Source organism: Channa argus, chromosome 6, assembly GCF_033026475.1.
Source record: "Channa argus isolate prfri chromosome 6, Channa argus male v1.0, whole genome shotgun sequence".
Classification (NCBI taxonomy): domain Eukaryota; kingdom Metazoa; phylum Chordata; class Actinopteri; order Anabantiformes; family Channidae; genus Channa; species Channa argus.
Genome location: NC_090202.1, coordinates 3,205,295 through 3,227,113, shown reverse-complemented (window position 1 = coordinate 3,227,113; position 21,819 = coordinate 3,205,295). Strand labels below are relative to the sequence as shown.

The window sequence follows — 21,819 nt, the reverse complement described above, 5'->3', positions numbered from 1 at the left end:
GTGTTTATGATGATGAATTTAATTGTGTGGTGTCTGCATTTTTGATGGGGCAACCCTGTTATAAATGTTCAGTGAAAACTGATAAAATCATACTGTATCATATTGTAACCTTGAACTGCAACTGCTATGGCCTCAGGCTGAATAGATGAAAAAGTAAGTGGAGAAAATAGTTGAGGGGACTAAAATTGCTTAAATGTAGCTTTTAAGTTGCTTTGTCTTTATTTTCATCTGCTCAGTGAAGACAGAACTAGTTAAGTGTAAAGAAAACCACCTTTGTGGAGAGTTATAAGATATGCCTATACGTCAGCTGGCATTGTCTACCTGAGGGCACCTAATGAGATTATTTAAATAGTCTGCAGGCTGACTACTTCATTTGACTTAGATTTTTTCCTTACATGAAGATTTGACTAAGCCATCTCTAACTTTAAAAGCTTTTGCAGTTTTTAAATCTCTCTTAGCAGTAGTCCTCATAAATGTGAACTGACTGACTGATTACTCAGCTAGCCAACTGTGACTACTAGTATAATAGAAGTCCTGGCAATTGGTAGTTTACCAAAAAGTGGTTAAAAAATGAAAATGGAATTTTGTAGGTTGTAGGTTTCAACAACTTTAGCTTATACTATAGGGTAATTTAATATCAAAGGGAAACAAGTTCTTCATGCCGCCATGCCAAATTCTTAATAAACAGTATTTTAATTCTTTAGATTCTTTGTTTGTTTCATGTGTACAATATTTGATGATTAGTCACATATATGAATCGGTTGTAGCAACATTATTTTCTGACCATAATGCCACAATGTCCAAAATCATTAAATTTCTGCATGCCCGACTGTGTTAGTCCTAAGTCTCAAGTGGACATTTGTGTCTTTATTTCATTACTGTAATCTTTTTCTGCTAAATTTCTGATCTTACCTTTCTTATCACATTTCAGTTTTTATATTTCAAGTTTTATTCATCCTTCCCACACTTGATTCTACTTGACCTGGTAGCTCATCATTTAATTAAATGTTATCCCCCACTATCCTTATTTCTTCATCATTTTTTTCTAGATTTGCTGTAAATTTAGATGCAAAGGAAGGGAAAGAGTGGAAAGAGCAAAATAAAGAAAGCAACAAGGTAGAACCATGCAGATCTATGTCATCGGTAAGTTCCCTTAGCCACAGAAAACGATCTAAGCTCAATTCAACTGGAGGCAAAGGAGATGCCCTCTTTAGTGCCCTTAAGGAGAATGTGGAGTCCGAAGATACTAAAGGTTTCCATAAAGATGACTCGTATTCAGTCAGCTCCAGAACAAATTCCCAGGCAAGGGAGAACATAAATGAACGTGAATCAGTCATTTCTCTGGCCTATTCAGAACTCAACAGCCATTCCAAGAAAAGTGTGGACAGGCGCTGGGGTGACTTGGGCATTGAGTCAACCATTTCATTCTCTGAAAAAAATCAGGCCTCTACACACTTTGGGTCAAGCTCGAAAGATGATGCAAACTCTACTATCAGCTTAACTCTGTTAAGCCCACTTGAATGTTATCGAAACACTTCAAGCTTATATGAAGCCAGAGGCAGACAATTTCTTTATGGGAGCACTCCCAGTAGCCCTTACTATAGTAGATGATCTTTGGGTTGCAGTCCGGGAAGTGTTTCCCATTTTCCCATATGTCTTTGGCAGGCAGCAGCCAGCTGAGCAAGTATGATGTTGATGATGATAACGGTCAAAGTGTGCCCTTCTCTGAGATGTACAGTTCTCTGCCCATTGGCCGCAGTATCTCTTTCCCACCAACACAGGCCAGACCATCAACTGCTGATAATGACAGAGTTGATTTTTTTAGTCAAACCAGTCACTCATCGCAATTACCTTGACCCTGACCTGGAGAAAGCCATCAATGAAGTGCTGAGTTTTAAGCCAATCAAATACAAGCACAGGAGCTTGGAAGACACTAAGGGTGAAGAGGAAAAATCCAACAATGTAAAAGATGACATCAAAAATATTCAGAATGCTAACAGGATTCAACCTGCCAGCAGTCTTAGATGCTGTACAGTGGACTGCAGTAGTCCCCAATCCAGCAAGATTAAAGGCAAAAGCAAGAAAAAGAAGAGCCACAGCTCAAAGTTTGACACATCAGCAGATGACCTTAACCACCAGAGCAGCTCCAACCAGTCCAGGAAAATGTATAAAAAAGGGAATCAGTCTTCATCATCTTCTTTATCTTCAAATTCAGAGTTGGATTCAGGATCAGAGTCAACTCATCCCATCTCGAAAGGTTTACAGCTTAGAAATGGAAAGTAAAGCTGTGGCACAGAGCAACTCACGGCCCCTTAACAAAAAGTATGATAAGAAAAGAAAAAAGAAGGTGGACAGTATGATGCTGAAATACTTGTACCGGCCAGACAGTGACTAATACAGAAAGTAGGTGGATGCTTTTGTAGACTTTGCTTGAAGAGTGTCTTTAGGAATGATGTGACCTAACCAAGTAAAGACTGTTTTAGTCTTAACAAGAAGAATTCAGTACCGATTGAAATTGACATTTGAGAATTCTTATTTGTTGGTTTTGTTTTTGATAATGCATCATGTTTGGCATGAACAAATATTTTATGTTTAATACACATTACTATTTTTTCTTGTATGTGTCACAGATTTTATGCTTTTAGATGAAAATTAGATTTATGATGTTTAATTTGCCTTAAATTACTCCCAGGGCTAGAATACCAGAATTACCAGAAAGAAAAGTAATAGGAATCAATTAGGCCATATCCTTTTTCCTTTTATCTCCATAACTGCAGACATTTTAGATCTTGAGCATGATTTTATACCATGAAGCAATTGTATTGGAAATGCACAGTTAACAGTGTGAATCCCACAGTCTGCAGTATTACTGTAAGTAAATTACTTATAAAATAGTACTAGTTTCTTGTGTCAGGGTTTATAATGCTGTTTTAACTGACACAATAACAATTTATATATTTTAGATTGTAATTTTTGTTTGTTTAATTTTCAGTTGTTTTTTGTTTTATTTTATGCTAATTCAATTAACTAATTTGGGAATGGAATTACATCTGTCACACACTGCTCGTTATTTGTTATTGAAGGGCATATGTTGAATATAAACCATTACAACATGAAACAGTTGTGCATGCTAGATTTGCGCACTTAGTTGCATATAATTACATTACTGATATTTTGTTCCTAATAAATGCTAGCAGAGATGCTAAATTCTCATAATAGCTAAATGTTTATCTACTCTGTGGTGGTCAGGAGAGCTCAACTAACAGGGAAACTCTCTACTTTGACAACAAATATGCAAATATATTAAACAAGCAAATTGTAAAACATTCACAAACAAACATCAGTAAATATATAAAAGCTGCAAGTAGCACACAATGGAGGAGATATTTAACAAAAGAAGACAATTGGTAACATTAACAGATGAATATGCTACAGTAGTAAATAGTACAAGTTAGCAGCAAGTAAACAGTATCATAATGACCATCTCACTACCATTTGGGGTTTGTAAGGGTTCATTCTTTAAGAGGAATGTTTGTAATACAAATTCCCAACATTGTTGGAAATCATATTAGTAACCTGGCAGGTGTAATAAACAAAACAAAACAGTGCCAGGTAAGTGCAAAGTTACAAAACAAACCCTTGATTTACTCTGATTTGAAAGTGTTGAGTTTAGAGAATTAGTTAATTACTTACACTTTAAAATTGACAAAACAGGATTCCTGTCTTAAATCTGTGGTGTTGTGCAGCCATAATATTTGATTGTTGCCAATATTAGAAGATTTAGTGCACCAAGAGTATAAAAATAGTATTTTAAATTTTTATATTGTAACAAATTTCACAAACTTTTTGCTACATTCTATTTACATGCAAAACAGTACATTTACTTTTGTTTTTTCTTTTGTTCTTTTACATTACAGTGCAGTGAGCTCTCTTAGACATCACTCGGACAACTCTCTGTGCCCTTTTTTAAATAACATATGTATCCTCTTGTTTTTCTATTCTCCAGTCCACCTAGCCGAAGACTGCAGTGCTTTGATAGATCAGATGAAGAGGAAGATGAAGAAAAAGTAGGTGGAAGGCTGAACCAGGGATCTTGCTACTCGCGCTACAAATATGGCAGAAATGTGAAAGATGATGACAGCGAGGACAGGCTGTATGAGGCGACATCATAGTCCTTCCTTTCAGCATACACTTTCTTTAACGTATCCTCACTGTGCATGCAAAGTTGATTACAGCTGAGATCGGCTAGACATAACCGCATACCTAAACACAACCCTGCAAGAAAAAACCTCCACATACCCTAGATGGCCAATAACTGTTTGGCTGTAGTTTGACAAATCTTGTGGACTTAATGACTCTTCACTTATCAGTCTAATCTCACTGCACAAACACCAGCTCTGTAATTAATAAAATGACTTTGCTAGTTACATCCAAGCAGAAGTTTCTTTTGCAGCCATCCTGTTCTTTAGTAATGGTTGTAAGTGAGCCAAAGGACTTAAGGTTACAATTGTAATACTTTTTTTTTTCTCTGTCATTCCTCCTCTCTTCTTTAGATATATTACACTCAACCCTATGTATTGCCACATTAAAATATATTGCCAAAAAACCTGTGTGTGCATGCACACGGTTTCACATTTTGTTAACTGAATCCTGGGAGAAGTCCCAGCAGTTTTTTCTTGATGGTAAGTGCCATATGATTTTAGTGGGCTCCTTTGTATGCTTGTCTGCAGCTATGGTATTTATTAAACTGCTACGATGTGAAGTAGATGGTCATCATCTGCTCAATTATTTCTGCCTTTTGCTAAAAATTGATGGGGAGGAAAACTGTATCACTAACTGCTCTGTGATTAAAGTGTAGCATTTTGGCATTTTTATCCTTTTGACTCATGCGTTTTTAATCCTTGACACATATTGTGTGCCACTGTCAAGCAAATTCATTTCTGTAAGGTTTGAGCTTACCTCTGTAAAGCCCTTTGTTTTATTTATTTCCTGGCAGAGTTAACTCTGAATTAACAAAGTACTTTAAATTTAGATTTTTTTGGTGATGAAGAGACTTTGGTTTTGTCTTAGTGCTTTTTACTCACACACATTACTCATGTTTATTTTAAGTTTATTTAAATTTGGACACCAGTCATTTGTCTCACAAAAACACTAAGCATGGGATATTTACAATCAGCATGTTAAAGTGAAAAATTAATGTCATTTTATATTTTTTTTAGTGTTAATTGCACAGAAAGGCTCTCACACGAGGGCTCTAGCCCCTACCAATTGTTTTTTGTTTTGTTTTTTTACTTACAAAGAAAATTGTAATATGCCAAAGTTAGTCAATAAAATTACCTAACTTGATCACTAAACATACAAATCGGTCATTCACAGTTATTTCAAGAGACATATTTGTACGATTATATGTTGCAAACCAGTACAGTCTATGTACAGTGAAGAACAGATAGGTAGTGCAGGTTTGTAGAAAAGTGCACCGCGGGACATGGCATTATTTTCATGGCTCATTCCTAAGCACTAAATAGACAGCAGGTCAACCAAGACTACAGCGACTGAAACGTCATGATGATGGGATTTTCCAGCTAGAAGAATGTCCCATTTTGGGCTCAGGATTGAGGCATAAAAATCCCAAGTTCAAAGCATTTTAACTAACCTTATTAATTTTAATTTATATGATTACAAAATATGACCAATAATATACATGTGACAGCGCATGGAATAGTATGAAAAGTGAGATTTTAGTATTCTGACTGACTGATGCAGTTGATATATTTTATTGTTATTATGTCATGTCCCAAAAATCTTGAACAGTGAGAACAATTAGCTATGGGTCTGTATTGCAAGTACCTTTGCTTCTCACAGTAGTTTTATTGTAATAAATTTAGCTTAACTTGGATTCATCTCATCAGTAGTTTTAATATGAAAGATATAGAATCTAACTGGCCTCCTGCTCCTTCAAGGCCTTTTTTGGTTCTTTGACTTTAACTTTATTACCTGGACACTATACAGTCTATATTACCAATACTGTGAAATCACTTATGTTGCATTGAAGCCTGACTATTCATCAAATTTTAGGTTTGTGAACACAGTGATTCCTATTAACATTGACATTAGAAACATCATGGGTGTTTACTGTGGGCAAAGTTGGGTTTAAATTTTTGGTTATCTATGCAATCAATAAGGAAATGTGCTTTTGACCACCAGAGACTACCCTGATAAAGGCTTTGATATCAGCAGGAAAAAAAATAAAACTGCAGTCATAAATGCCCAAAATGGCATATTTTTGTTTTTGTTTTGTTTTTTGCGATTTTCCTCTGATGTTTCAAATTGTTGGTGTATAATTAATAATAATAATAGTGTATAATTCACGCTTCAATTAATTAAACTGGAGGGACTGCATAATATATCTGTATGAGCCAACCATGGGTTTTCTGTTTAGTTATTTGTTTTATGTAGTGTGTATTGTAAAATGTACTGTAATGTGTGTTATGTTTCTGTGTACTTACGATATCATTAGTGAAATCATATAGCTTTGATAGTTTGCCTATAGTTCACCTTTTAAGTTTGTTGTTGTTACATGGTGGTGGAAACCAAGCTGTTCCCAGAGTTAAACAAGCTGTTTGGTGAGGTTTGTAGCATAAATACCTCACTCAGAGAAGCATTTCATGAGCTTAATCTCAAACTAATGAAAACCGATCAGAAAGACTGGTTCGAGCCGAAGTTAACTACAATCAAACAACTTGGTGAAGAGGTTGCACGCTGGTTAACAGAGGCACGTCAACGTCGTGAGGAAGCACGTAAGGCAGATGAGTGTTGCTCCTGAGGACAGTGTTTCTGTAGCATCCTCAAGTAGATCTAGGAAGCCCAGAACAAGTTCTGTAGCAACTGCAGCTTCAAAGGCATGCCTTGAGTTCGAACTAGAGAGAGCTAATCTAGTAATGAAGGCAGAAGCGTTAAGGCAAAGACACGCCCTAGAACAGCGAGAAGCTAAGCTTAGGGCAGAAAGGGAGCAGGAAGAGGTTAAGATCAGAGCAGAGAAAGAATTGGAAGTGAACGTCGCTCTTGCAGCTGCTAACGCACGAAGCCTGATCTTAAAGAAACATGCAGGCCTCGTTGCATCATGTGGTCCGAATGTCAGTGATGACAACTTCAATCTTAGTCAGGCACAAACAGTATATGCTGGGGAGGAAGTACCTGTTGCCTTTAATGCGGCTGTACAGTTTGATGAACCAAGAGATGAAGCCGTTATGGGGTTTTTTTTTTGGTGCTGGATACAGTGGGAGCACAAAGGCTGAGGCTCGCCGCTGTGATTTCCAAGCAAGGGTTGTTAACCAGCTTCCAGTTTCAAATGCTAAACGTGTATCGTTTAGGGATGCTTCCTGTCAAAACGACTCTACGGAAAGTCCAGATGAATACCACAGGTTTTATGCTCAATCTCCTCAAATGATTCCTACCTTTAGTGCAGATCCCTTAGACTATGGTCTTAGACTAAGGATTTCCTCAGCCTTCTTAGGAAGTAGAGACGCTGCTGGGCTTTCTTGGTGATGGAGCTGGTGTTCACTGACCAGGTGAGGTTGTCCGCCAGATGAACCCCAAGGAATTTGGTGCTCTTGACAATCTCCACTGAGGATCCATCGATAATCAGTGGAGAATGGTCGCTCTGTGCTCTACTGAAGTCCACAACCATCTCTTTGGTTTTGTCAACAGTCAGAGACAGGTTGTCTGCTCCACACCAGAATGTTAACCGTTGCACCTCCTCTCTGTAAGCTGACTTGTTGTGATTAGACCCACCACGGTCGTGTCGTCGGCAAACTTGACTATATGGTTCAAGCTGTGCATTGCTACACAGTCGTAGCTCAGGAGAGTGAACAGCAGAGGGCTGAGCACACAGCCCTGAGGGGACCCCGGGGTTCAGTGTGGTGGTGCTGGAGATGCTGTTCCCGATCCAGACTGACTGAGGTCTACCAGTCAGGAAGTAAATGAATGGTAAATGATCTGCACTTATATAGCGCTTTTCTACCTATCGGCACTCAAAGCACTTTACACTGCTTCTTATTCACCCATTCACACTGACAATCACACACACTCATACACAGGTGGGGGAGCTATGCAGCTGGCCAACACTCACCGGGAGCAACTAAGTTGGGGTTCAGTGTCTTGCTCAAGGACACTTCGACATGTGACCAGAGGAGCCGGGGATTGAACCAACAACTGTGAGATTGGTGGACAACCGCTTTACCTTCCTGCGCCACAGTCACCCCAGAAGTCCAGAATCCAGTTGAGGGAGGTGTTCAGGCCCAGTATGCTCAACTTCTCAATCAGGTGCTAAGGGATAATTGTGTTGAATGCTGAGCTGAAGTCAATAAACAGCATTCGTACGTATGAGTCCTTATTGTCCAGATGGGTGAGGGCCAAATGGAGGGTCGTAATGATGGCATCGTCCATGGAATGATTTGGACGATACACAAACTGCATGGGGTCCAGGGAGGTTGGGAGTTGGGTCTTAATGTGCCTCATGACAAGCCTCTCGAAGCACTTCATCACGATGGCTGTGAGCGCAACAGGACAATAGTCATTGAGGCAGGAGAGAGTAGACTTCTTAGGCACAGGAACAATGTTCGTTGTTTTGAGGGTCATAGGAACAACGTTGCTGCTCAGGGAGATGTTGAAGATGTCTGTGAAGACATCCACTAGCTGTTCTGCGCACTCCCTGAGCACTCTGCCAGGAATGTTGTCTGGTCCAGCAGACCTCTGTGGGTTAACTCTGCATAGAGTTTTTCTCACTTCAGCTGTGGTTAGACAGAGCACCTGGTCACTGGGAGGAGGGATGCTCTTCCTCACCTTCACGTTGTTCTGTACCTCGAAAAGGGCATAGAAGTGGTTCAGCTTACTGGGAGGGAGGCGTCGCGGTCACAAGCAGGTGATGTTGTCATGTAGTTTGTGATCGCCTGGATGCCCTGACACATGCGTTGGGTGTCTCCGTTGTCTTGGAAGTGGTCGTGGATTTTCTTTATGTGTGCGCGCTTCGCCTCTCTGATGGCACAGGACAGTTTGGCCCTTGCTGTTCTTAAGGCCATCTTGTCCCCTGTTCTGAAGGCAGAGTCACTTTGTTTCAGCAGTACATGCACATTAGCATTTATCCACGGTTTCCTGTTGGAGTGTGTAGTGATGGTGTTGGAGATGGTCATGTCATCAACGCACTTGCTGATGTAGCTGGTTACTGCCGACTTGTATTCCTCCAAGTTGATGGAATCGCCGTTGAAGTCTCTCTCACCTCCACATGAGGAGCGTGATTGTTTGTATTGTCATAAAAAGGTTCACTTTATTGCTGAGTGTTTGACTTTAAAATGTAAACCGCAAACTCGGATTCAAGATTGTGCAGCATAACAAGGCACGTGACAAAGCAAAAGGGAACAAAGGCGAACTGGCACAGGACTGGGGGAAGGCCGGGTTTAAAAGGATAGGGGAACAGGTGAAACTAATCCAGACAAACGAGGTAGGTAAAGAAACCAGACAGACTATGAACATAAAGTGGCACAGAAGGGGCAACAAAATAAAAGCAAAGGGCAGGAAATAAAGCTGGGAAAAACGGACAAACTAAACACAGGAACAGAATTGTGACACCGTCTTGATCATAGCATGACAATTTCTTTATTGTGGATAATGTAATAGAAAAGGTGCTTTCTTCATCGTGCAGATTATTGGTTGCACAGCCATGGGGGACTACGGTTCCAGGATTGCTGATGACTCTGAGAATGAAGAGCATGAGGTAGAATCTAAGGTTTAAGAAGACCCAACAGATATGAAGGAGCATATCTATTTTAGATTTTTTAAAGAATAACATTTAATGTGTTTTTTACAATCTGAATGTTTTTTGCAAATGTCAAAACTCTGGGTTATTGAAATTATATTTATCCACTTTGAGATCAACAGCAATGCCTCAATTATACACAGAACTCTGGATTTCTTCTGTAATATGATAAGCAGAGCGGATGCCATTAGCCAATATACTATTACCAAACATGAGTGTCAAACATGGTGTCTAATGCCAACAGTACTGATGTGTGGAGGGTAGAAGTTGGCTTCTTTTACAAACTAGACATTGTTACAGAGAGATGTTTCAGTTGGCCCTGCTTGATGAATATTGAGGGTTTAATGTGTGCATTTGCAAGTTTGATCTACTTCTAATTCATATAATTTGAATAATGGTCCTTTTTTTATCCATTTACAGTCACTTAGAGGCAAGGGAGCAAATAGTTCAAATGTCTGTAATTCTGCTGCATAATTTTCCTATTGGCACTAATGGCCTTGGTTGGCATCCATGTAAAAGGGCAATCTGATTAGTGTATAAAATGTTTACTGGTACATGGGGAGATGGATCGAGGCATAAAACCACCTCTAAAGCTTAAGCTTGCAGTCGTTTTCACACAAACAAATGGCTTGATGGCTGATGTCATTTACACCATGTTCTTCATTGGCAAAATGGTAAATGCAGCAAATTAAAGTTTACCAAGTAAATAAGATTATGGCTTTCTTAATATTTCTCACAGATGAGAGTGCACAACATTGTTAAAATGTTGAGGATGTTGGTTCTCTGGTAAGATTAAGGAAGAAGTCATTTCTTCTACTGTACTGTAATTTATATGGCATCTTATTTACAGGCTGTTACTTCTTTTATTAATACAAATGCAAGTCTGTCCTATGTAGGTAAGATGTTGTATAGCACTGCTGATCAAACATAACCTGGGATATTTACTTATTTTACCATGAAGTAAGCTTTCAATGGGAGAATTTCAAACTACATAACGAAAGGTGGTAAGGTGTTGGGCCACCATGTGTGGATAGAACAACTTCAATCCATCTTGCATTGATTTTGATTTTTTTAATTTTAGGAACACAGGAGGGATGGAACACAATCATTCCCAAAGATACTTCCTTTTTTAAAATGGTGGTGGAGAGCACTGTCTGACACATCCAAAATGTCCATACACTGTTTAACTGGTCTGAGACCAGTTTGGTGATTGTGTTGCACTGATGGGCAACTGTGGAGCAAGTCACTGAACCTTAACTTAGTTGCTCCTGGTGAGCGTTGGCCAGCTGCATAGCAGCTCCCCCATCGGCGTATGGTATCTTAATCTCTGATGTTATATTTAACCTCCTCTGATGTCAGAGATGGTTACTGCCACATAAAAGGTTTACAAAAGGGTGTTGTGCTGTCTGATGAAACAGAAGTTTGTTTCACCACATTCTTACAGAGAGCACACACACATTTTGACATTTTACGAGAAGTGATGTTTAGCGTTGCCTAACAACTAGAAGCTTCTACCTGAAATTTTACTCTCAATTGAGCTTTGATAACAACAGAAGGTGCCTAAATAATAAATCCAGTTGGGGAAACTGTGGGGCAGGAACGTTGAGCAGTTGTCCACCAATTTCACATTTGTTGTTCAATCCCCAGCTCCTCCGGTCACATGTTGAAGTGTTCTTGAGAAAGACACTGAAGACCAACTTAGCTGCTCCCAGTGAGCGTTGGCCAGCTGCATAGCAGCAGCATACAGACATAAGAGAAAATATTTTGGTAACAAATTACAAATTCCCCCAAATGTCAAAATATAACAAATCAGGTTAATGCAGTAAACTCACTGTAAGTAATGTACCTGTATATACTGTACAACACTGAATAGTTCCTGATGCTTGATGCAGCTGATTACTCAATGTTTGCCAGTGGACAGCCACAGCACATGGTCTTTATTTGATTGTATTTAACAATGTACTAAATTATACAATCTTAATCACACTGTGTGTTAATTACATTTAAATAAGCCTTTTTGGAGATTGTTTATATTTCCAAATCCAGCTCTACTATGCTATAACACTGATTTCGTCTGTGCCTGGAAGCGTCTGATTTGAAAAGGTGAAAGGTCATAGGAGGGCTCTTGTCCAAGACTGAGTTCACACAGAAGCTTGCCAATGACTGGTCCAAATTTGAAGCCGTGACCTGAAGACATTACAATAAAGGAAGCAAACAGAGAATACAAACATCAATTATCTGTAATGTGGCAATTACACTGTAACCATGTTTTTCTGAGAGAAGAGACAATCTCTCCACACTGTATGATATTCCACATAGACGAAGTAATGATCTCCCATGGTCATGTTGCATTGATACTTCTTTAAGACACGTCGGCCTTCCCAGCCATGCCTCATAGGTAATCTATAAAACAAATGTGGAGGTGTGCAATCAATGATAGTTCTATCAGTAACAATCTCCGGGCTCAGGTTAAGAAGGTGGAGAGATCTTCTTCACTCAGAGAACTGCTGTTACATTGTGACTGCCACGTTCTCTATCATTCGGGAATATATCCTCACTCCGTATCATATTCCATATGTACAGGGAGCTCCTTTAGAGACTCATGAATAGAGCATCCCAATCCAAATCTAACAAAACCAATATGCAGGTAAGGGTTTAATTAATATCAAATACAACTCTGAGTGGCAGGGGGATGCCATAGTCGGACTGCAAACATAGGAGGAGCAAGCAGGAATTGTATGCTTAAGGGTAAACCCAAAAGCCTGAATTGGCCACTGTGGTCAACCTGCAGACCAGAGTCAGCGTCAAGTCTTGCGTGTTGCCTGAGTATCATGACAGACTGGGCTCCCTGAGGGCCCACATGTACTGACACAATAATGCCAGACCCCAGCAATCTAGGACACTTGAAAGGCATACGCAGCTGCCTGCCCAAGCCGCCAGGCTTTGCCTCTGCCACTGTCTTTGGCCGTAGCTCGTTTGGCTGCAGCATTTGGTGCTCAAATTGATAACCCAGTAATTGAGTGTAGGGCCACCTGGCAGGATCTCATAGCGGGTGTGGGAATTCCATCTGGGTTCGCGGTTTAGCGCAGGTCAACAGAAAGATGTTTGTTGGAAGATCTACTCAAGGCAGCAGTCCTGAGTAGCCAATACAGTGATTCCCTAGACCTTAACATATAATAATCAAGTCCCCTAGGGGAATTGGGGGACCAGCTGTTACTGTCACCTGATCCACAAGGAGCTGCTTGAGCTGCTTAGGCTGCAGTTACCATGTTCCACAGGTGGATGTTGTGGCTGATAGGGGAATGCTGTCCAAACTGCTCTCAATCGTACAGAATCACTTCCACCCAATCCACTGTGTGTTGGTTGCACAAAGGAGCACTTTTAGCCAGAGACTGATCACAGTAAACAAATGTGGAGGTGTGCAATCAATGATAGTTTTATCAGTAACAATATCCAGAACAAATCTCCAGAACACCATAGAGGTTCTTGTCTCCAAGTGGCCATAAAAATGTTCAACTCACCCCCTTTTGTGAAACGGAGGGGGACTGAATGGTCAAAACGGACAAATAGTTTTGTTGTTATTTCATTTATTATTTTTGTTTCATTTATGTTGCTAGTTGGGTTTTTTTGAACTTATTGATCAGTAGTTTTTACTTGTTTAATGTCTTGGTGGATTTTTTTTCATTTTTTTTCTACTGTTTACATGGAGAGCAGCTGTAACAAGGCAACAGGACATCATGGATTTGGGCTAAAAGTGGACCCACTCTGTAAACCCCAGAAAATGGAAACGGAAAATGGTCATCAGCTAAATGTATAGGCATTCTGGCAGAAGAACTTGGGAGATGTGCTCCGTTCGTGCCAGCATGTCGTCCTTTCAGTTCCTTGCTTTGCTGCATCAAAGCATCAGAGAACTTCTACGCAACATGGCGCGCTGCCCTGAGCCGTCCGGTTTCTTGATGATATAATTAGAGGACACATGCAATTGCGTTCTTAACCATCCTGGGATAATTAGGATGAGACCAATAAAAGAGCCGGCTCCTTAAATCCAGAGGTAAGACAACACAAGCTTGCGTGTTTGTGTTATAGATGCAGCTCAGAGTTGCACTGACACAACAGATGTAAGCTCAGATATGGGGCCAGAATGCTACCTGTACAAGCCAGGTGATTCTGGTCCATAAACAGGTGCAAGATAATAAGGCAAGTGACAAGCTCTCTTGGATGGCATGTGATTACAGTATATGGTCTGTAGGTGGCGGCCAACTCACACTCAAAATTACAGCACAAATCTTGTTCCTACCACTTCTGCCCTTTTACTATTTTCTACTTCCCACTAACGTGAGGTTTGTCTGTTCCACCCTGACTGGAAATCAATTACTAATTGCATGCCTTCCCTGGTGCTTTATAGATTACCTACGAAGTGTGGCCGGTGGAGCCATCTGATCAAAGAAGCTGATTAAAGAAGTATCCACGCGCCCTGACCATGGGAGGTCATTTCCCCCTACATATGGAATATGATATGAAGTGGAGAGATAGTCTTGCATGATAGAGAACCACTTATTGTGTACAGGTTTGCAGGGGTTTGGAGCCTATCCCAGCTGTTACTGAGAGGCCAGGTACACCTGGGCCAAGACTCAATACTATTTTAGGGCCAACACAGAGAGACATACACAGATATTCATGCTCACATTCACAGCTATAGGCATTTTAGAGTCACAATGATTAACCGGAGAAAACTCACACGTGTCACATCTGGCCCTTGCTGCCCTTGTGATCAGCACTGTCTCCTCCCTGCTCTGATTTCCTCCTGTCTCTCTTCTCTTTCCTGGTTCCTAATCAGCCTCGCTCAGTTTACCTGTTGGCTTTCCCATATATGCCCCATTCACCTGCTCCTCTCTGCCAGATCATCTTCCCGAATCTCCAGAGCAACCAGTCACTGTTGAACCTAAGTACTCTGTATTGTGAAGTATCTCTCAAGTTATCCGCTCTGGCTGTGTTTTGCCTTTCTACCGTTTATGTTTTTTCCCATGTATTACTTATGTTTGCATCCATACCCGGCAGCAGTTTTTCAGAGGACGCCGATTATCTCACCCATCAGCAAGTGACTTTTTGTACCCTTTGAACACGGACTCAAGACTCCATTAGAACATATGTTAGAAGAGGATTTTTGCGCAAGATTAGGAGTTTCTTTGTTTTCCCCCCCTGGGCCTTTTAGTTGACAATTTCTGTTGGTTTGCTACTTTGTCATTTTTAGTTGTTGCTTTGTTGACTCCTATTGTGTTTTTCCCCCTGGTATTTCAGGCCGGTTTTAGTAGTCCTCCTTCCTGGGCTCCTGCTAGCATTTACACCGCACCCCTTTGGTTCCCTCTGCAGCAATACTACTTCTCTCCCTTACTAGTAAGCAATCTATTGTTCTTAGGAAGATTCTGTGCCTTTACCACAACTCACCCTGTCTCTTGACCCTCCTCAGATCGCCCTACTGCTTTCCGGCCTCCCCCACCACGTACTCCTGTTCTGAACCACCACTCCTGTTGTCCCTTCTTTTACACATACCACCCAATAAACAATTATTGCCTTCCTACTCCTCTGTTGTTCTGGTCCTTTCTGGGTAGTTCAGCTGACAGTGATGTAATGGTTTATTTGAAAAAAAAAAACAGCTAAAGAGCTACCTGTTAGATTAGGGCCCAAAAGCTGTTGCAGTGCCTGACACAGAGTAGGCACTAAATTTTAAGATATTCTGTGCATAATAGTTGAATTTGCTCAAACCCAGAAGTGAGATGAAAGAGTGACTATTTTCTAAAGAAACAGCAGCCTGATTCTATTTCTTGCTAAGGTCTAAGAGGCAAATTGTAAATGTCAACAGCCTAAGGAATTCAGCACACTGCCATCTTACAAAGGTCTTAGAGCTCCCATGGATTCTCTCTTCGCTTTGAAGTCTTACAGTATAAGCTTGGCTCTGACAGTTTGAGTGACATGAATTTTCTTCCTGCCAGAGGAGAATGGGAAACTTCAACACATGGCCAAGCCCACAGGGCAACATAGAAGCTATGGCAACCTCCAATACTTGCATTAAGGCACTTGTGATGTGCTTTGAGGACAAATGCACGCAGTGAAAGGAGGGAGGAAAACACATTTTCTTTCTTATGGATACGTTCTCTCAACTTCTGCAATATGTGCTTCTTTACTAATGCTACCAAACTTAAAAGAATAAGCAGAAACCAAAGTGACGACATTAGTCTTGAATTATTACATGTTTCTGACATCATTGCCCAAGTATCTTTTATGCTTGAATACCATGAAATAGTAACAAGTACAAATGTCTGAATGATAAAATATAATCGAGCCAAACTAATGACATTCCCATCGGCCTCAATTCCCTCCAGTTGAATTAAGCTCTTGTTCTACTTTTGGTAAAGTAGTGCTCACAAATTAAATGTACATCAGTGAATGCAAGAGAAACCCTGCACTGAGTCATTGTGATTATTTTATATCCTTCTGAAATGAACTAAGTGCATTTCCTAAAACATTGGTGAACACCACCTGTACAAGTCAGTTCGAGGATTCTAGAAACTAAATTTAGGGGACCTCCTCCAGGTTGATTAGAGAAGGACAGGAACGTTGGTCTAAGGCACAGCCTCATTCACCTTTGGCCATGAACAAGAACATCTCCTAAAAAATTCAGGATCTACTTTGTGTCCCTGAATAGATGGAAGGTTTGGTTTGTCTAGCTAAACCCCAGGCTTATTTATTTTAGGAGACCAAGGAACTTTCAGAAAAAGTTCCCGTTACAACAAAAAATTGGAGCAATCAGAATACGATTCATTATATGTATCCAATACTGTTATATAATGCTAATACAAACGTCCTGGCAACACATCCCTCAGTTCCAAATTTTGTTTTATTTTGGTATTTTTGTACCATTTTTATAAGCAGGCCTCTCTTTTTTCCCTTTTTTTGTTTGTTTTCTGTACTGTGCACCAAAGCACAGTGTTTGACCTCTTCATGCTGCAGTGTAGGAAATGATACTGGAATTTCTAACTTTAATATGATACCTTTAAAAATATTAATATTCAGTACCATTTCCTATATACTATTTCCTATTTCCAAAAGAAAACAAAAGAAAAACTAAATTAAGGGTTTTTAATAAGAAGGCCCTCGGCTTGAATCCATGTGATTTTGAATGAATGTTTCTTTCTGTGTCTGTCTCTCTGTGTTGGCGATCAGATAGTTTGGAGAAGTGTTCTGGGTATACCCTGCCTCTCGCCCAATGGCAGCTAGGATTGGCTCAAGCCCACCCCCACGACCCTGAACAGGATCAACAGTTATAGATAGATGGATGGATCACAGGTCACACACAGAGACTTGATCCATACATATGTACTCTACAGGCCTGTTCAATGTCTTAGCCTCATTTAAGGTTAGTAGTTGCTTGGGCACATTTGCAGCTTATCCACTGCTCAACATTATAGTCCTGTCCAACACACTAAACATATTGCAATGTGAGAGCATGTTTACTGAGAAATATTAGTAACTTACCTTAAAAGTCAGAAGTTAAAGTCCCACCAACAAGTCTCCGCAAATGTCACTAGTCACTGTTTTGCTAAAGGGTTTCTAAAAGTCGCTACGTCCAGGGAGAAAAGTCACTAAGACAGTCCTGGGTGAGTGAGAGAAGGTGGGGTTTTGGTGGTTTGTTAAAAATAAATAAATAATATGTTAAAAAAAAAACCAGCCTCATGAACATCAGGCTGGGATGCAGCCTGGGTTGTTCTGGCTCAAATCCCAGCCCCTGCAATTGGTGTCTCCTTGAATGACATACTTATCACTAGCTCCCTAGGTGCCACCTGTCGCTGTCCACTGCTGCCCCAGTGGGATGTCTTAAAAACAGAGAATACATTTTACTGTAACATGTATGTGTAAATGTACTGTGATGACCCGGTCAGGCTGTAGGTCTTCCTCTTTTCCTCCTTATTCCTGCAGGTGGCAGGTGAAGTTTGAAGGCTGGTTGCCTATAAGGTTGTAGGCACTGTGTCTTTGTGGTAGGTTTTTGGTATTTCTGTTTATGGCAGCTGTTGTATTGTTCTACAGAAATGGGGCTAAGGTTTCTATGACTGCATTTTCTTCAGTTGAGGTAGAGAATGTAAATTCTTTTAAACCCTATTTCCTGTTAAGTTAATGAGGAGCACCAGCTTTCTGATTAACTCTTTTTTTAGTTTGTTTTTGTGCACTAAGCTCTAACCACTTAGTGCAATTTGCTGCATTTTGCTGCAATTCCTTAACTATCGAGGTAATTTCTAGTGTCCTCTCAGTTAACTGAGTCACTGGATTTTGTTCTTAATTTATCCTACCGGTAAGCTTGCATGAAGACTAGGTATTGTCTAGACAGTGAGGGAGTGGAAGTGGGTTCCAAAGTTAAGCAGCCTATTTTAAAGTATTGGTAGTTTTGACAAAGTATTTAAATTAGTGGAATTAGCCCCCTGCGGAGCATTTATAATGTTAATCCAGTGCGACTTAGTGGGTGGTACAAGAATGTAGATGCCAGTTTTGTAAAATGGCTTCAATTGAATAATTAGTTTAGTCTCCAACAGAGGAGTTATTAAACAGTGCAGTTACTTTTATTCTTTAACATGTAAATAAAAGACCTTTGAGTGCAAAAAAAAATAAAAATATTCAAAAAACAGTTTTGTGTTATAAAAAATAAATAAATTGAGACCAAAACTAATTCAAATTTAACCTTTTTCCATAAAAATTATTATAAAACATTTTCTTTTGTTTGTAGTTTCCTGCTTTTGCTCTCCTCCCATAGAGGGTTAAGAGTTTTCTGATTTGCACTTCAAGTTACAAAACATTGGGAGGGAGTCCCATTACTTTCTATAGTACTTCCCCTCATGTGGGACCTGCACCAGGCAAAATAATCTACACTTAGAAACTTTCCAGTCATACGTTTTAACAGTAGTGTGAAATGTATTATATAATGAATGAAAAGGCCATCAAACAATACTGGACTTATTTTACTTAAATTTGATAACGTGATGCCTCTATTAGCTCAGAATTTAAAACACTACAAGGTGTTTCTTACATATATTATATTTAGATTCTGATTTGGTAATTATTAATCTTTCAGGGCCCTATTAAAAACATGTTCCTGCACATTAAACAAAAGAAAAGGATTTGAGCCAAACTCTAATGTGTAGTGGGGATAATGACAACATTTTTTTTTAAATGTGTTAATTGGGGCTGGGAATAATCTTTGAGTAGACTCTTGAGTAACTGTATGACAGGGTCAAACACAATTGTGGAAATTATAGTAAATGCAGTATGGGTCCTTGTCAGTACACTGCATAATATGTAAGTGTATTTTAATTTACAGCTTTTCATAAATAATTGTAACGCTAACAATAATTGTAACGCTAACAATAATTGTAACGCTAACAATAATTGTAACGCTAACAACGCATAGCATTTTCAGCCTTGTCAAACTCCAGAAATAGTGTGACTGGGATCTTCTCACCACTGTGGTACTGTTGCTAACCGTGGGCTACAAACATTAGTACAGAGCTGCAGGGACAAAGCTGCTGATATACAAACATGGCTTATTTCCGCATCAGTTATGTATTGTTTGTGAACTCACCTAAAAATTTGTTCTGTTTTGGTCCATTCGTTAATGTTAGTGGAGTCAATGCTAGTCTGAGTGTGACGCCCTGGAACACAGATGATTTGGAAACTGAAGAGCTCTGCCAGCTCCAGCTCCTCATTGGAAAAACTGAAAACAACTAAGCCTGTGACAGTTGCTGCATCTTTGCAGTCAGCAAAACAGGTCAGTGTTTTTGCAGCTGTGCAGACCCTTAGCAATGCTTTTATCTTTTTGAGTTAGGTTCAGGTGGGGTTGCTCCTGGTTTGGAGGAAGACCACCCAACCTCTTTATTAATAAGAGAGTTCAATCCAGGTTATGCTGCTTGTGTTACTTAGGGATATGTATCTCTGATAGGAAGCAATGTGAAAATACCAGTAAGTGATGAGAATGGGGCTTCTTCAGTAAAATATAATTTAAGATATCTTTAAGAGTTGTCAGATTATTTTATAATTTCTTTTAATTTTGTCCAAGTTGAAAAGTAGTAGACAAGCTAAGGAGAGTGGCAGGTAAGTGAACTGTCAGTCACATGTCAATCAAGGCCTTTTTTAAGCCTTAACATCTTACTAAATTATTTTTTATTTGGTTTAGGTTGATTTCTGTTGTACCTGAAAATCCTGCTCCAATTACAATGTTCCTGTAATTGGGGTGGCAATCCAGCACAAAATGACGGTCTGGCGTTAGCTGCAAAAACAACAACAAAACATAAATTTAAACCAAGCTGCATCATTTAGGCTCAGAACTAAAGAGATGAGTAAAAGCTATGAAACCAATGTACATTGGTGCTCAAAGCATTACATGCTAAAGTGTCTCTAGGGAAAACACTGTACATCTGTAATTGGATAAAAAAAAATTGTTTCCCATCCACTGGTACTGTATGTGTTAACAAATCAATAACTGCAACACTGCACCGATAAACCAATAGCTGTCTACACGTTACACTACACACACAGTTTAACCTTATATTTAAGAACTCACTCTCAAATAATAATAAAAATACTGTATTGGTGACTGCAGCTCAGAGGTAGAGAGTCCTCCACCAACCCCATTGTTGTCAATTCAATCCCCCGGCTCCTCCAGTCACATGTCAAAATGTCCTTGATCAAGACACTAAACACCAACTTAGTTGCTTACGGTGAGTGTACGGTGAGCTCCCCCATCAGTGCGTGAGTGTGTGTTGGATTGTGAGAGCTAATGGGTGATTGGTAAGCAGTCTAAACTAGTTTGTGTACTACTAGGTAGAAAAGCGCTATATAAGTGCAATGCAGACAATTTAACTGTAACACCCCCTTCCCAAAAAATCTAATAACTAGGAATAGGTGGACATATGCAACATGGTATCAGCAAAAACATTTTTTGTTCCTTTTTTGTGATGCATTTCCAGCTCACGATTCTCTGGTTTGAGTTTTGCATCTGTGCCACCAAAACAAGAAGGGTTGTGATCAGTATATAAAGATGCAGGTAATTAGCTAGAGCTAAAAATAAAATAAAATAAAATAAAATAAAAATAAAGTGTTGGAGCACAATAAGCAATGAGAAGGCTTACTTTTCAATGCTCCTGCATTTCACCTAGTGTTTATTAAATTTCCTGGAGAAATACAAAAATGGGATAATCGATGCAGGGCAGAACCAGGAAAATATCTTTTTCATTTTGGTCTGTGACGCAGAGAGAGATGCATGCAGCCTCACGAGCTCTTTAAAAGGAGCATACATAATTGAGCATGTTTGTAGAAATAGTGGTTTTGGACAAAAACTTTTCTTTCAGTACCCACACAGTGTAACCAAATACTAATTTTGAAAGACTTCAACCTTGTGGAGCAGAAAATATTTTTTCAACATGGACTTTAATATTTTATGGAAATACTCCAGCACACCTTGGGAGTGTGGTGGTTTATGGACAACGAGGCTATGACTATCTGATATGATTGGCACCTGATCTTTTTTGTCTCCAGTGAGGGGGACTGATCCTTCTAAGATGAAAGGCTGATACACTGATCAGGCACAACATTAAGGACAGAATGTTCTGTAATGGTAATGCAATCCAATACAGTGGATTTGCCATGAATTCCCGTTTTACAAAGATAAAATTTCTCAGTTTTATTATTGAGGTCAAAGTGGGTAATGCAATCGTACTGGATTGCATTATAAGAATAGGTGGGTCAAATATTTTGGCCACCATATTTAAAATTGATGATCACAGATGGGTAAACTAAGAAATAATTAAATCTAGAATTGTCTGCACTTATATAGTGCCTACTGGGACTCAAAACTTACAGTGCTTCTTATTCACCCATTTGCACTCACAATCTCATACACACTCATACGACAATGGGGGAGCTGCTATGCAGCTGGCGAACACTCACCGGGAGCAACTAAGTTGGAG

The 21,819-nt window shown here is 39.6% G+C and overlaps 2 protein-coding genes across 8 annotated transcripts in view; one reads left to right on the top strand and one right to left on the bottom strand.

The window, feature by feature from the left end:
• The window catches only part of myo18ab (myosin XVIIIA b), a 105,858-nt gene extending 100,984 nt beyond the window's left edge, over positions 1–4,874 (top strand). For 4 of the 6 annotated variants that reach the window (XM_067506466.1, XM_067506465.1, XM_067506462.1 and 1 more), the window contains one exon: positions 4,007–4,874. In XM_067506466.1, coding sequence (XP_067362567.1) covers positions 4,007–4,172 — 166 coding nt within the window. In that variant the 3' untranslated portion in view covers positions 4,173–4,874. Of the gene's footprint in view, positions 1–1,049; positions 1,144–4,006 lie in introns of all 6 variants that reach the window. The other 2 variants (XM_067506464.1, XM_067506463.1) reach the window with 1 other exon arrangement.
• Positions 4,875–10,867: 5,993 nt separating this feature from the next.
• Positions 10,868–21,819, bottom strand: part of pipox (pipecolic acid oxidase) — a 30,162-nt gene continuing 19,210 nt past the window's right edge. Inside the window, exons 7-8 of one of the 2 annotated variants that reach the window (XM_067506467.1) lie at positions 20,045–20,120; positions 10,868–11,998 (exon numbers count right to left, since the gene is read on the bottom strand). In XM_067506467.1, the coding sequence (XP_067362568.1) occupies positions 11,868–11,998; positions 20,045–20,120 (207 nt within the window). In that variant the 3' untranslated portion in view covers positions 10,868–11,867. Of the gene's footprint in view, positions 11,999–12,021; positions 12,215–20,044; positions 20,121–21,819 lie in introns of those variants that run through there. The other variant, XM_067506468.1, reaches the window with a different exon arrangement.